This window comes from Vanellus vanellus (genome assembly GCF_965231255.1).
Source record: "Vanellus vanellus genome assembly, contig: HAP1_SCAFFOLD_39, whole genome shotgun sequence".
NCBI classification, from domain to species: Eukaryota; Metazoa; Chordata; class Aves; order Charadriiformes; family Charadriidae; genus Vanellus; species Vanellus vanellus.
Window position 1 is genome coordinate 1,914,588 of NW_028126929.1, and position 15,412 is coordinate 1,929,999.

Genomic DNA, 15,412 nt, shown 5'->3' on the forward strand with positions numbered 1-15,412 from the left:
TTGTATCTAAGTTGCGATTTAATTTAAACAGTGATTTAATTCAAATTGGGGTTTTATTTCGGTGGCGATTTTACTTAAATTGTGATTTAATTCAAATTGGTGTTTTACTTAAGTAATGATTTTACTAAAATTGCCATTTAAAGCGATTTGATTAAGCCCCTTTTGTCCCGTGCCTTTTCTGAGGATGGGGTTTGGGTTTTTGAGGTTTTTTTCCGGTAAATCTGGAGGGGAGTAGACGCATTGCTAAGAAGGGACGGAGGGTGGTGGAGATCGGCGTGGGAGAGAGGACGGGAAAGCCACAGGCGTGTCATAATCCGGCTGCCGGGTGACACGGGCGAGTGCCGGGAGGTGGCGGGGAGGTCACAGCAAGTCGGCTTTGAAATTAGTACTCGGGGGCCAGAAAAAACTCATTCCCAGATGGGAACGTTTGTTCCTTTTGCTCATTAAATTAACTGGTGAGCGGGAGGTGTGAGCTTCCCGAGCGTTGCTGCTGCGCGGCGGCAGGTGATGCCATTCAGTCGAAGCAGGGATTTGGGGGATAAAAAGCAGATTTCTGGTGTTTTGCTCTTCTCTAAAGAGAAGGGTTTCCTGGAGGCCCTTTCAAAGTTGCAGTTGCGACTCGAGTGTGAGACGTGGTTGGGTTTTTATTTCTTTGAGCGTGGTGATCCCGGTGATGCCCTTCCCCAGCCCAGGGGCAAGGGGAGAAGAGAACGCCTGTAATTCTCCTTTGGCTTTTAAGGCACAGATGCTCTTCGTGCAGCACTGGCAGTGGTATTTCAGCCAAGGAGGGCATTAGCTGTTAGCCTTTGGCTTTTCTTTTGAGGAGAAAAACGCAGTTTTGTGTGGAAAGCAGGCTTGCAGCAAGAGAAGCCCGAGCCTGGTTGGGCTGAAGTCGAAGCTTCACCCTTGCAGGTTCTTGAGGGCCTTTGGAGGTTGATGGTGGCCATGTCCTGTGGCCAAGTGCCATCTAGTGAGTCCTGCAGGTATCACTTTTGGAGAATGAAACTGGCTGTGCTCAAAAGTGTGGAGTTGGGTTCCCCCACCCCACTCCACCCCAGTTTGGAAATCCCTTTTTCAATTTTAATTTTTCGAAAGGAACCACAAGAACGAAGCAGGAGGTTTGGTTTTGGTTTGAAACACTCAACTCTCTCCCCTTTTAGTAAAGCCTTCCAGACTCACGGTATATACAATACAGGTGACATTACAGGTGGTTTTATTTGGGTATGGGAATAAAAACCTCCAAGTCCGTGTTTTTAGGGCTGTGCCTGGAGGAGGAGACACACAGAGGTGTGATGCTCTTGGGCTCGCGTGGCCGCAGGGATGGGTGATGACTGGGAGGACGTAAGGGAGCTCTCCTCACCCGGCCCCAACTTGTACCTTCTTCTCCTCACTAAACAGAGACACGACGAGGAGGCGGTGATTGACCAGGGAAGAACGAGCACCGCTGTCACTATTCACTATGAGAAGGAGGAGCTGGAAGGTGAGTCGTGAGAGGTGCCACCAGCCCCACGCGTTTTCCCGTCGCGCAAAGTCCCTGCCGCGTCCTGTGCTCAGCGTATGCATCACCTGCAAATAAACAAGCACAGTTATTTTCACATTGTTTAATATTATGGCTTTTAGACAGAGGGGAAAAAGCCCCCATGGCATCTGCGGTGTGAGCGTTGGCCACAGAGCTGGGTAGTTCCCAGCTTGTTTTCTCAGAGGCTGCTCTTGGCTTGGAGAGGTCAGGAGAATAAGTTGATGGCTGCAGACACAGGGCTGTGATTTTCTTTTTTTTTTGTTCCAGACTTCATTATCACAGGACTGATTGGATCTCCTCTTGTTGCCTTGTGCCATACAAAGATTTTAAAAATAATTACCTTCTGTGGCTGCTTAATGAGCAGGTCTGAGTGTTGTCCAGCCAAAGCTGGAATTTTAGACAAGGGTTGATATTTTCAGGGCACTTTTAGGTGACCCGGAGCCATCGCTTGTTGTTGCTCTATTGTTGCAAAGTTAAACAGGCTTGGAAAAAAGGATGTCTCTGACATTCAGGGATGCAGTGAAACTAAAATGAAGAGAAGTTGGTGTTTCCTCCTGGGATGGATGCGCTGGTTTAATCGTGGCAGCGGTGTCAACCGTCTCCACAATATCGAGAGTGATGCGAACACTGCTTTTTTCGCAGGCCACCGCACCCTGTCCGTGGGCGTGCGGATGCCGCTGGTGAGGCAAAGCCACCGGTGCCACCGGCACCACCGACCCCACCGCCAGAAGCATCGGAAGAAGGAACGGGAGAAGGACTGTGCCCCGATGGAGCAGGGCTACCACTGTAAGTCCCGCCGCAGCGTTCACGAGCCTTCTCGGGGCTGTGTGGGTGCCGGGATCCTCTGCAAGCAGGTCTGTGTGGCTGATTTGTGTGGTTTGCTGTTCTTCTGAGGGAAAGTGGCATTATTTGGGAGGCAGTTGAAGGCATAATGGATTGAGGCTGGTCTTCCTTAGAGGGATCCTGCCATTAAAAATGGAAACGTGGGGAAGGAAAGTGGCCCGTCCTTATGCAGACGTGCAATAGATGCTTCTCCTTCTCCGTGGCTCTGTGCAAGCCCGGCCAGACCCGGGGGAGAGGGGCCAGCCCAATATTTAGGGCTGAACTGGTGCCGATCGATGGCCACTTTGCGTATGAGCGTGACGGGTCGAATGCAGGTGTGGTAACGGGATTTATCTTCTGCCCCCAGACACCCCATCCCAGCGGGTGCAGTTCATCCTCAGCACCGAGGAGGACGAGCAGCATGTTCCCCACCACTTGTTCACTGAGCTGGATGAGATCTTCCTGAAGGCGGGTGAAGATGCCGAGTGGAAGGAAACGGCAAGGTAAATCCCTGCCGCCGGCTGCGGTGGCAGCCGTGGGCTCTGCCTTCCGCTCTCTGGGACATGAAGCTTTGCAGCTGCAGGTGCCGATGCGTGGAGCCTTCTCCTCTTGCCGCCCCGTAGCTGCACCAAAGGGGTTGCAGAGCTGAGGCTGTTTTCTTGCAACGGGGCTGATCGTGCCCAATGTCCGCAGGTGGCTGAAGTTTGAGGAGGACGTGGAAGATGGTGGCGAGCGCTGGAGCAAGCCCTACGTGGCCACGCTGTCCTTGCACAGCCTCTTCGAGCTGCGGAGCTGCATCAGCAACGGGATGGTGCTGCTGGATGTTTGTGCCAACAGCATTGAAGAGATCGCAGGTACTGAGCGCACTGCGACCCGCTGGGAACGGCCGAGCTCAATTTGCCGTGGTGCCCTTCACTCCCGTATCAAGCCCTGCCCCAATGGCACGTCCTTTTCCAGAACCTCCACTGTGTTTTTAAATCGTGGGTTGCTTTTTGGATGTAGACTGGGTGTACAACAGTCACATCAGCTTTTTCTCCCAGTATGGGAGCCTTTTGAAAGCAATTTGTGGGGTCAGAGAGGCGATTAGAGAATATTCTCCGGCCAGAAAGGAGTGTCAGGGCTTGGCAGGCTGCTCTCAGGAACACGGAGTCTGCGTAAGAGCTGAACCTCCTTAAATAAGCTACTTACTACAAGCTGTTTCTTCCTGTTCTTGTTTTTTTTTTTTCCTATTGCCTTAACATCCAGGATTTAAGAGCTTTAAAGGCAGAGTTTATCTGGCAGGTGACCAAGCAGCATATTTCTGTGGGGAAGATAATTGAAGTTAATTGAAAAAGCGGCTTTGGAGAAATTATCTTTGACTGGCAGGTCTCCATTCAGCCCTTGCAAGAGCTGGAGAAGTCGGAGCCGTTCTTAGCACGTTTCTCCCTGGGCTTGGCAAATTGCAGTCGATGGGCAAAGGAAACTCTGGGAAAGTCTGTGCTAGAGATTGCTTATAATTTGTTGACATGTGTCGAGTCTAGAAAGTCTGTCTAGAAACGCCAGATCGGGCAAAAAAATCACATTATCTAGGATGGGGAATAATTATCTGAGCGGAGTGATGAATAAGCACTTTGATGATGGCTTTTAGCAAAAGAGAATTCTTCCTTTGGCTGCAAAGGCTGAACTGCATTAAAACGTCTTGCTAAGCAAGGCTGAGCCCGCGTTAGGGTATCCTGCATGTCGCAGCCTTCGCCGGGGGCTTGAGGGGTCGGGGCTTGGGGACTTTCTGCTCTGACGGCTTCGTTTCCCGTTGCCATCTCCAGATATGATCCTGGGCCAGCAAGAGCAGTCCACGGAGTTTGATGAGCGCACGCGGGCGAAAGTTCGAGAAGTGCTTTTGAAGAAGCATCACCATCAGAACGAGAAGAAAAGAAACAACCTTCTCCCCATCGTCTGCTCATTTGCTGACATGAGCAAGAAGCAGTTAGACGTGCATCCCCTTGACAAGCCAGGTGAGGGTTCCTGCAGGGTTTGGTACCCAGTGAGGGTTTCTGCCAGGCTTTGGCACCAGGTGAAGGTTTCTGCAGGGCTTTGGCCCCATTAGACTTCTCCCGGCAAAGGAGAAGTGTCCCGATTGCTCCTTGCCTGTCTTTCTCAGTGTCTTTCTTTCTCCTCCCAACCCAAACACTCACTCCTCATCCATCTCCCACCACTGCAGAAGCTAAAAATGGGGTGAACCATGACAGCCATCCGATGGATCTAAGCAAGGTGAGACACTCGTAGCTTTCTTACGCTTTTAGGCCAGATTTGCTCTTGCAAACTTGGCTGCAGAGTGTTCTGCAGAGTGCTGTGGGCTTTGCTTTTGGGGTAATGGCTGAAAATCCCTTGTCGTGCCCAGGCGGAGCTGCGCTTCATGAAGAAAATTCCCACCGGGGCTGAAGCGTGCAGCGTGCTCGTAGGAGAGCTGGATTTCCTTCGCCAGCCCATCGTGGCATTTGTCCGCCTGAGCCCAGCTGTCCTCCTCTCGGGCATGATGGAAGTTCCCATCCCAACGAGGTCTGAATGAGAAGCGCAAAGTTTTTATTTAAAAAAAAAACACCACAACAAAACACCAAATTCATGCATCAGTTGGGCGTCCCAGGGGAACACAGCCAGTGGGAGCAAGCACGTTTCTCCCACCCACATCTCCCTGCTTTCATTCCTCCCTTCCCTGCTGGAGCTTTTAAACCCATTGGCCAATTTTAATGAAAGTTGGTCCAAACCTCAAATTTGTGTTTGGTTTTGATGCGTTTCAAATTCATCACCGGAGTCGGTGAGCCTACACGTCCCCCCTGGAGCCACGCTCTGGGCTGGGAGCTCCCAGGGATTTCCTTGGGCGCCCTTTGAGTGAGGCCATGTTCTTCTCTCTCATTTTGGTTTTCTTGCCTAGGTTCCTGTTTGTTTTGCTTGGACCAGGAGGAAAAGCCCATCAGTACCATGAGATCGGCAGGTCCATGGCTACTATCATGACGGATGAGGTGTGACGAGATAAGAGATATCTCTGGGTCATTTTTTTGGGGCTTCACCTCTCCCTGTCTCTGTAGTAGTGAGGAAGAGGGTTTGTTGTCTCTCTTAGCTGCCTGCAGGAGGCTAAAATCCCACCTGGGCTGCAGCCCGCGCCTCATCCTTCTCCCCAGGGTCCCCAGCATGCTGTCCCCAGTGGTGGCATTGCCAGGGCCAGTGAAACTTCTCCTCTTGAAGCAGAAGGCTGTGGTGTGCCATGGGGGACGGGAGCCTGGTGGAGATGGTTACAAATACTGTGATGCACAGATTTTTGCTTTGGGGGGAATATTTCCTGCCACTTCCAACAGGCGATTTGGGGGAAATGACCTTGCATTTAGCCAAGAGCTTATTACACTGGTTAGGACATCCGAGATGGGTCATGCTCTCACCAGGTTGTCTCCTACGGCAGGTTTTCCACGACGTTGCCTATAAAGCCAAGAACCGGGCTGACCTGGTGGCTGGCATCGATGAGTTTCTGGATCAGGTCATGGTTTTGCCGCCAGGAGAGTGGGATCCCTCCATCCGAATTGAGCCCCCGAAAAACGTCCCTTCGCAGGTGGGTGCTGCGGCAGAAGGAGGCACGAGGAGGACAGGCAGGAGGGCAGCACAGCTGGGGGTGCTGCTCAGGGGCCCAAATTCACAGGTCACGTACCCAGCCCAAAAAGCAAAACAAGCCAGTGGCTGCAAAGACATATCTTTATCTTATTTGCATTTTAACAGGAAAAAAGGAAGTTGCCAGAAGCTCTCGATGACAGCGCTTCTCACAGCAAGCTGGAGAAACACAGCGGTCCTGAACTGGAGCGGACAGGAAGGTGTGAACTGAAATAGTTTGGTGGGGTGTTTTTCTGTTTGCCCCTAAAATCTGAGTGTGCACCTCCCTTCTAGCAGAGTTTTGGGGTTAACTGGGTCAGTGAAGGGGCTCCAGGTTCCCAGCTTGGTCCCCTGGGCTGGGTGGGTGGGACATTTGGGCAGCTGGGCTGAGCCGCAGCATGGTTGCACACAGGTTTTCTTGCTTTGGGGTGGAAGCAGATGTGTAAGTACCTCCAGGTAGAGCTCTGCTGCTTCTCAAAGTGAGGGACTGTTGCAATAAGAGGGGACGGGCTCTCAGGTTTGGTCTCCTTTTCTTTTTGTTGGAGGGGTTTTTTGTATGCCTCAGTTTCTACTGGGGCTAAAATGGGAGAAGGAGACTTCTTTTTAGCAACGGAAGTTACTCTGTGCTTGTGATTGTCCTTCCTCAGCCAAGAAAACTCAATGCTGTCTTCCACGAAAATGTTGTTTTGTTTTTTTTTCCTTCCTCCAGGCTCTTTGGAGGTTTGATCCGGGATGTGAAGCGAAAAGCCCCCTGGTTCTGGAGTGACTTTCGGGATGGTCTGAGCCTGCAGTGTCTGGCGTCCTTCCTGTTCCTCTACTGTGCCTGCATGTCCCCCATCATCACCTTCGGGGGACTGCTGGGGGAGGCGACCAACGGCCACATAGTGAGCACCTCTCTCTGTTGGGTGGCACGGGGGAGGACAACACTCATGCAAAAGTCCTTGCTGCAGTGAATTTGCACTTGTTTTTTTCCCCCTAATGATTTAATTACTCGCTGCTGCCTCTCTTCCCCGGACAGAGTGCCATGGAGTCGCTGCTGGGCGCATCCATGACCGGCGTGGTGTATTCCCTCTTTGCTGGCCAACCTCTCACCATCCTCGGCAGCACCGGCCCCGTCCTCGTGTTCGAGAAGATCCTCTACAAATTCTGCAAGTAAGGCTGGCTTCTGCGGCCAGGTGCTGCGAGCGCCTTTGGAAGAAGGCAGGGATGGAGAAAGGATGTTTTTCTTAGTGGTAGTTGGTAGATTTAAGTTGTCTTCTGTGTCACAGACATCACGCGCTGCTGCTTTAGTATGTGACGGTGCAGGAGCCCTCGGTCTCTGAAGGATGGATGGGTGGTTCGGGTTTTTTAGGGTTAAAGTGAAAGAGCAGGAGGAGGAGAAACCACAAGGATGTGGATGCCCGAGATGGGCTGCACAGGGAAGATGAGACAAATGACTCTGGTTTGGGAATGAGGGAAGATTTGCTTTCCTCTCAGTACAAACTCGGGCACTTTTTTGTATGATTTTTGCTGGAAGTGGAAATATATTTTACCCACATATCCAAAGAGTTTTCTGGTCAAATGTTTTGATGATTTTTGAGAAAGCAGGAGCTTTTCACGCGAAATGGATATTTTCCATGACAGTCTTTTTGTTGTGGCAACTGTGATGGGAGATTAACCCCCTTATTGCAATTAAATTTATTATGAAGCCCCAACTTGCTGGCAGCAGGTAACTGGGTGCAAACCCAGCCGGTTTCGCTGTTAGGGCATCGGGGTGATGTGGGAGAACACCACCTTCCACAACAGGGACCTGACCTCAATTAGCCTCCGAGGCATTAACACAAGGTCATTGTTAAATAAGGATTAATTAGCCTCTCCTCCTGCGGGCCCACACCCTGTGCCGCAGTCCCAAGGCTGTCTGTCGTAGGACCGGAAACTGCATTTACCATCCGCAGCCTTGACACGCTCCTGAATTGCTGCCCACTTTCCCCGAAGGAAGGCAACGCTCGGAGTCTCTTGCTGCCCTCTCCACCCTGCGTTTTCTTTTGCTTTCCCAGGGACTACGTGCTCTCTTATCTCTCTCTCCGGGCATGCATCGGGCTGTGGACCGCCTTCTTCTGCATAGTGCTGGTGGCCACTGATGCTAGCTCTTTGGTGTGCTACATCACCCGCTTCACCGAAGAAGCCTTCGCCTCCCTCATCTGCATCATCTTCATCTATGAGGCTCTGGAGAAGCTGAGTCACCTGCGAGAGACCTACCCTGTGCACACGCACAGCAAGCTGGACTTCCTCACCATCTCCTAGTGGGTTTCTTCCTTCTAAAGTGCCGCTGCCCCTTGGCAGGAGCTCAGGGCTGCACCTCCATCGCCTTCCCCTCACCCCTGTCTTGGCTTCTCTCCTCCCAGCTGTAAGTGTGAGGCACCGACCCATCCCAGCAACGAAACCCTGCAGTTCTGGGAGAGCAACAAGATCAATGTGTCTGGCATCACCTGGGAGAACCTCACGGTGACTGTAAGTGCCCCGAGTCACTGCTTCCTCGTGCCGCGGCCGCAGGGTCCAGGGGCACTGGCCTGGTGCAAAGCTCAGAGCCCTTCAGGTGATGGTGGGCTTCAACTTGTGCCAGTGCTGCTCTGAAAAGTCATTACTTCAGTGTGTTTAACCTCCTTGGGCCTGGGAAGGAGAGTTCACCTCATCCCTGACATGGTGGGCAATAACTGTTATCCTCAGGACAGCGGTTCTGTCTGGGAGCAAGGTTCAGTGGGTGCTTTGGTTATTGGAGAAGTTGGAGGACTTAAGTTCATGCTTGAAGGCTGTAATTAGCTTCCTTCATTGGTTCCTAGTAACTCCAGGCCTTGCTTTCTTACTCAGCGCTGTCTGAAGGTACGTGCATAAACTTGCATGTCTGAGCAGCCCCTTGGGCTGTTGTTGCTGGAAGCAGAGCTCAGGCACAGGGTGGGACGCTCTTATGGACATCTTCACCCCCCTTGGCCGTGTCCTGTGAGCCCGACCCTGGGAAGGGACAATTTGTCTCTTCTCCTTTCCTGTCACTGTTGTCTTAGCCCTCCTTCCCCGTTCCCTCTTTCACTCTCCCCAAGAGTTCCCAGTGTTTCCTTCCCCTCTGGTGTCTTCTTCAGCCACGGTTACCTGCTGTTCAAGCAGAGGATGTGCCATAGGTCTGTGGTACAGTGTCCCATCACATCTCCTCTCTCCGCTGTCTGTGTAGTTCCATGTGTCACTTATTCAGCTGCTGTTGATCGTTAAATATAAATCTCCGCTAGCTGCAGCAGTCCCGAGGTCACAGATCTTGGAGCAAGATCCTCCAAACCCCCTAGTTATCCGAGGTTTCCTTGACGCATGTGCACTACCTTTGTGTCCTGATGCTCTGTTTCCCCAGGAATGTCGGTATTTGCATGGAGAGTTTCGTGGACCTGCCTGTGGACACGATGGCCCCTACACGCCCGATGTCCTCTTCTGGTGCTGCATCCTCTTCTTCTCCACCTTTGTCCTGTCGGGCTTATTGAAGAAGTTTAAAACCAGCCGCTACTTCCCGACCAGAGTAGGTAGAAGACGGTGGCCAGCAGCAGTCTCCACACTCATTTCCCAAAATGGCTTTCCCGGAGCACTAAGCAGTGTTTGCTACCGCTTGGTCAAACTGGGAAATATTGGACCTTGAAGGCCAAACTTGGATGTCTCTCACTCATTTCCAGGAGTGCAAAACGATCGTAGCGTTTCCCACCTGCCTCGTGACCTGCCCCGGAGTGTTTTTTTCCCCAGGCAGTGGGAAATCGGTCTTCCAAAGTTGGTTGTTTGTTGTATTTTCATTTGTGGTTTTTTTCACCTTGTGTGCCCAAGGGGAAAGTTGATTCAAATGAGGAACTGCCATAGAAAAAGACACAAAAGACACTGTTTCTTCCTTTTGAGGAGCAAATGATGCCTCAGTGCCTTATTCCCATTGTAGCTGTGAGTGCAGCTGTAGTGGCAGACGTCTGTTTCATTATTTTTTAATATTTATTGGCTTTTTTTTTAAGTTTGAATTTAAACCACCCTTTTCCACCTAATTAAACTTTTTTTATTGCCTGACACCAGATCTTGCAGGTACAAACACAGCAACACTATCCAAACGAGGGATTTGGCTGCATCTTCTCAGAGTGGTGGGAATTTGTTAACCAGCCTTAATGCTGTTGATGTCTTTAACTTTTCCATCTCACGGTATGGCCCCGTTTGTGCTGTCCCTTTCAGCTCTGCTTTCTTGCCCCAGGTACGGTCCACAGTCAGTGACTTTGGTGTCTTCCTCACCATCGTCATCATGGTCCTCATTGACTTCCTGGTTGGGATCCCATCGCCGAAGCTCCACGTCCCCCACATGTTCAAGGTAATGGGGTGTTTTGGTGTGGAGCCGCTTTTGGCCCTTGGGGATGCCACAGGGTGATGCTGGGACAGGACAGGGCTGAGTCTGGGGATGCTGGTGGTGTTACCATCTCCTCTTCCACCTCCGAGTGCATCGTTTCCTTCTGGAAAGAGGAAGCCAGCCCCAAAACTTGATACCTACAGAAGTATCTATAGGTGCTTGCGACGAGGACGCTGGCACTGCTGAACCCCGTAGGAGAGGGTGACACGAAGGCAGGGCCAGGAGATGAGGCGGCACAGCGATGGAGAGGAAAATCAAAGCCAGTGAAGTGGCTGGGCTGGGAGTTGATCCTGATGTGTGTTTTGGCTTTGTTGCAGCCTACCAGAGACGACCGCGGGTGGTTGGTCAACCCCATAGGGCCCAACCCTTGGTGGACGGTGTTGGCCGCGCCCATCCCAGCTCTGCTCTGCACCATCTTGATATTCATGGACCAGCAGATCACGTCTGTCATTGTCAACAGGAAGGAGCACAAGCTGAAGGTAAGGGGCTGCAAGAGCTGACCCCATCCCCACCCCACTCTGGGCTGCAGGTGTGGGGAGAAGCTCCTATGCCAAGTGCTTTGTGAAGGCGTTGGTTTGGGACAAGGTCAGGCTGTGTGGCAGGATGCTCTGCTGGATTAGTGATGTCACAGGGAGCAAACGAGGGCAGTTCAGATGAGCAATCTTTTGGAGGAGCAAATTAATTTTCGAGCACTATAGAAGCGTGTTTTTGTTTCAGAATGCCAGCAGGAGCTGGGGGAACGAACTGTTTTGACGCACTGCCAGGGATAACTCAGGGTCACATCTTGCTTACAAGCAGTAGAAATTTCTTTATGAATGAAAATAGTCTGTTTGTTTGTGTGTTTGTTTGAGAAGTAGCTATTGCACAAACCTCCCAAATCCACTTGGTCTGAACTCCTGCCAGATTTTCATGCAAGGTGCTTGCGCAAAGACCGGATCCATCCTTATTTTTGCCAATTCTTCTCTTAAATTTTCAAGAGGGTGACTTGCGCCCAAGTAGGGTTTGAGTCTGAGTCGCGACGTTGTCCTCGCTCTTGTGCTGTGGGATGCTCTGTTCCTTGTTTTGCTGCCCACAGAAAGGATGCGGGTACCACCTGGACCTTTTCATGGTGGCCGTGATGCTCGGGGTGTGCTCCGTGATGGGGCTGCCCTGGTTTGTGGCTGCGACTGTCCTGTCCATCACCCACGTCAATAGCCTCAAAGTGGAGTCTGGCTGCTCAGCTCCAGGAGAACAACCCAAGTTTCTGGGGATACGAGAGCAGAGAGTCACCGGCTTGATGATCTTTGTGCTCATGGGCTGCTCTGTCTTCTTCACTTCGGTGTTAAAGGTAAGAGGAAAATGCAAAACGCCCAACAAGCGTGAGCTTTTTGGAGGTTTGACAAAAACCATCCCCTCCCTCCAGGCCTGAGTAGGTGTGGAGCAGAGGAGGAGGCGATCCCAAACCTTGAGGCTTGGCCCACGGTGGGAACCAGCCTCAGTTACCCTTTCCACCAGTTTGGTGTCCTCGAGGCAAGCGAGCAGGACAACTGCTTTCATTCCCAGGTGTCTCTCAGGCCCACCTGTGTTTATGGGTTACGACAAAGCGGATTCAGACCAGTACACTGCTCTCTTTCAAGCAGGCAGCACCTTATGGGATGCAATTGGCTCCCCCAAATGCCTCCCAACAGCCGTTCCCAGTAGCTAAACACACCAAAATCATCCCCGTGGGCTTCCTTGTGTGCTCCTCCCACAAAGTCACCTCAGCTCTAGGCTAAAAGGAGGCACTTTGCTTTTGCGTGTTGCCACAAAAATGTGTAGAAATGTTCTTCTGCCGTCACAGAACGTGGCGTACAGTTTCATGGGTGAAATGACCTATTTTCCTCCAACCTTTCAGGAAAACAGGAGTATTCTAATGAAACGTAACTAAAAATTTATTAGATTATTCTAATGAAACGTAACTAAATGCTCTGCCTAAAGCAGAGCATACACTCACTCACTCGCACGCACAAAACCTCTACGGGTTGAGAGCTGAAACATCTCTAACCCTGTGGAAACTGGAAAGCTTTAGGCAATTTTAGGCAGTGCCTCTAGAAGAGAGCAGTAATACTGAAAAACCAATTAAAAAAATAAATTATTGCATTTTTTTTTTTTTAATTTCCCAGTTTATACCCATGCCTGTGCTTTATGGTGTCTTTCTCTACATGGGTGTGTCGTCGCTCAGAGGGATTCAGGTACGGACTCTTACAGCGTGCAGCTCCCTGCTATGTCATCTCCAGAGAAGCAGGAAAAAAGCAGTGGTGTGGGAGAAAACCTCCCCAAAAGCAGGCAGTGAAAGTATTTTGTATAAGGAAAAGATTGGTGGGGGCACAGGAGGTACGTAGGGCGGGAGGACCAGGCAAGTTCAGCGCGCTCTGCGTCACGGTTTGGGACAGGGCAGTGTTTGGTGTGGTGAAAATGGGGGAATTCAGTGCAAAGCGAAGGCGATTTCTACTGCCGGTGGGAATCCTCACTGGGGGGTTGAGTGGGCTGAGAAATGCCAAATAACAAACAGAAGAATAGAATATATTAAACATATATTTTTATAGAAGAACAGGGAGGGGGAGGGGGAGATGGTATGAGGAGAAGGACCTGGGGGTACGGACTGATGAGAAGCTCACCGTGAGCCGGCAATGCGCGATCGCAGCCCGGAAGGCCGACCGCATCCTGGGCTGCATCAGCAGTGTGGCCGGCAGGGCGAGGGGGGATTGTGCCCTCTGCTGTGCTCTGCTCTGGGGAGACCCCCTGCAGTGCTGCCTCCAACTCTGGGACCACAGCACAGGAGAGCCATGGACCTGGTGGAGCGGGGCCAGAGGAGGCCCTGGAGCTGCTGGGAGGGCTGGAGCCTCTCTGCTGGGAGGACAGGCTGGGAGAGGTGGGGGTGTTCAGCCCGGAGAAGAGAAGGCTCCGGGGAGCCCTCAGAGCCCCTTCCAGTGCCTAAAGGGGCTCCAGGAGAGTTGGGGAGGGACTCTGGATGAGGGAGGGGAGCAATGGGACGAGGGGGGATGGTTTGACACTGACAGAGGGCAGATTGAGATGAGATATCAGGGAGAAATTTTTCCCTGTGAGGGTGGTGAGGCACCAGCGCAGGTTGCCCTGAGAATCTGTGGCTGCCCCATCCCTGGAGGTGTTCAAGGCCGGGTTGGACAGGGCTTGGAGCAACCTGGGCTGGTGGGAGGTGTCCCTGCCCAGGGCAGGGGGTGGGACTGGATGATCTTCGAGGTCCCTTCCAACCGAAACCCTTCTGTGATTCTATAATAGAAGGACGTGGAATAATTGCAATTTGGTGGGCAGCTCTCATGGGCACACTGGTTTATAGATGGAGCAAAGGGAAAACGGGTGCTGCTCCCGGGAGGAACAAAATGGGATCCAGGATTTCTCACTGCACGCGAGATCCTGAAAACTCATTCCACGTGCCAACAGGGCCGGAAACTTTCCGCAGCCCCAAGGGGTAACTTTTCCGCTTTTATTTTGCAGTTCTTCGACCGCTTGAAGCTCTTTTGGATGCCGGCAAAACACCAGCCGGATTTCATCTACCTGCGGCACGTTCCCTTGCGGAAAGTGCATTTCTTCACCATGATCCAGCTCATCTGCCTCGTCCTGCTCTGGGCCATCAAGGTGTCCCGTGCTGCCATCATCTTTCCCATGATGGTAAGAGCCGGTGCCGCTCAGCAGTGGGACATTTGCAGCGTCGGAGTGAGATGTAACATCATCTCAGACCTCACCCCCTCTTCCTTCTTATTTTGTGAAGGTTTTGGCTCTCGTGTTTGTCCGGAAAGTGATGGACTTCTGCTTCTCAAAGCGGGAGCTCAGCTTTTTGGATGACCTTATGCCAGAAAGCAGGAAGAAGTTGGCCGATGCCAAAAATGAAGCCAAAGAAGAAGAGGTGATGCTTGCTGAGTGCTCGGGGGTGGGTGTCTCCCTCGGGCTCTGAGATTGCCTCTTTCCGTCACAGCTTCTCTTGAAATGTTGGGGGAAGATCCGAACTCAATAGAAATAGATCCTGACAGCCTGGATCCCGCATCATAACTTTTTAAATTAGCAGTGAGCTTAACACTTGAATAGCGGTACAATTTTTAAAGGTGCCATTTATAATAAACATTATAATTATGATGGAAAGATTTGCTCATAAGGGTGGTTTTAACCCCCTCCCAAAATGTTTGGAGTGAAAGGTCCTTCCCCGGCTGCGCTAACAGAAGGTCAGAAGGAGAGGGCAGCATGTGGGTTTTGCTGGGTGTTCAGTTTATCTCCACTTCGATCATAGACAGAGAACTTTGATTTGTCCCTTTTTATGTCAGGAGTCCCAGGAGATGATGGAAGCTGCTGCTGCAAACTCCGTTTGGCTGCAGCTGGGCAAGACCAGCAGCGCGGATATCCCAAAGCCAAGCAGCGACAGGTAAAGCCCCACCAAGCAGCAGGACCCCCGGCATGATTAGCCTGAAGGGGGTTGGCAGAATTTTCTCCACGTTTATCTTTGCTGAGCATCCCAGCGCCATGCACTCAGCTTGGCGGGAAGAGCAAATTTATGGGCAGGGCGGGCGGCAGAGCGCTGGCACAGGCTGCGCAGAGAGGTGGGGGAGTCTCCCACTTGGGAGCCATTCCAAACCCGCCTGGAGGTGTCCTGTGCCACTGCTGTAGGTGCCCCTGCTCTGGCGGGGGTGGGACTGGGTGAGCTCCAGAGGGCCCTTCCAGCCCTGACCAGTCTGGGATTCTGTGCAGAGCCTTTGCACAGAGCTGTGGCTCTGCGGCTCTCCGGCTCGCCTTCCAAACCTCCTCCTCCCGCCCAACCCGCTGTGCTTATGCGCAGCTTTGGTTCTCCTCCCCCCCCGTTCCTCTTGCTGGTGCTGATGCGCTGGGTGGCATCAGTTCCCGCAGTCACGGATTGCTGTCTCAAATATTTATTGCAGGACTGATCCTTCGGAGATTAATATCTCGGAAGAGATATCAAAAACACCCGTGTGGAAGGCTCTCACTATGAGCATGGAAACAGTCTGAATCTGGGGAGAAAAGAGGTAAAGGATCGCGTGGGAACGTGGCCGTGCTCCTTTGCAAGCTGT

The 15,412-nt window shown here is 51.9% G+C and overlaps 1 protein-coding gene across 1 annotated transcript in view; it reads left to right on the forward strand.

The window, feature by feature from the left end:
* The window catches only part of LOC309685612 (electroneutral sodium bicarbonate exchanger 1-like), a gene marked incomplete at both ends in the record, with an annotated part of 119,791 nt that extends 104,441 nt beyond the window's left edge, over positions 1–15,350 (forward strand). The window contains 23 exons of the mRNA XM_082501350.1: positions 1,399–1,480; positions 2,162–2,305; positions 2,709–2,844; positions 3,035–3,195; positions 4,144–4,332; positions 4,479–4,588; positions 4,719–4,876; positions 5,250–5,337; positions 5,772–5,918; positions 6,083–6,174; positions 6,663–6,837; positions 6,972–7,105; positions 7,990–8,235; positions 8,338–8,443; positions 9,327–9,488; positions 10,191–10,304; positions 10,658–10,819; positions 11,416–11,667; positions 12,482–12,550; positions 13,833–14,006; positions 14,107–14,241; positions 14,654–14,751; positions 15,263–15,350. Coding sequence (XP_082357476.1) covers positions 1,399–1,480; positions 2,162–2,305; positions 2,709–2,844; positions 3,035–3,195; positions 4,144–4,332; positions 4,479–4,588; positions 4,719–4,876; positions 5,250–5,337; positions 5,772–5,918; positions 6,083–6,174; positions 6,663–6,837; positions 6,972–7,105; positions 7,990–8,235; positions 8,338–8,443; positions 9,327–9,488; positions 10,191–10,304; positions 10,658–10,819; positions 11,416–11,667; positions 12,482–12,550; positions 13,833–14,006; positions 14,107–14,241; positions 14,654–14,751; positions 15,263–15,350 — 3,222 coding nt within the window. The remainder of the gene's footprint in view (positions 1–1,398; positions 1,481–2,161; positions 2,306–2,708; positions 2,845–3,034; positions 3,196–4,143; positions 4,333–4,478; positions 4,589–4,718; positions 4,877–5,249; positions 5,338–5,771; positions 5,919–6,082; positions 6,175–6,662; positions 6,838–6,971; positions 7,106–7,989; positions 8,236–8,337; positions 8,444–9,326; positions 9,489–10,190; positions 10,305–10,657; positions 10,820–11,415; positions 11,668–12,481; positions 12,551–13,832; positions 14,007–14,106; positions 14,242–14,653; positions 14,752–15,262) is intronic.
* Between the last annotated feature and the right edge of the window lie 62 nt (positions 15,351–15,412).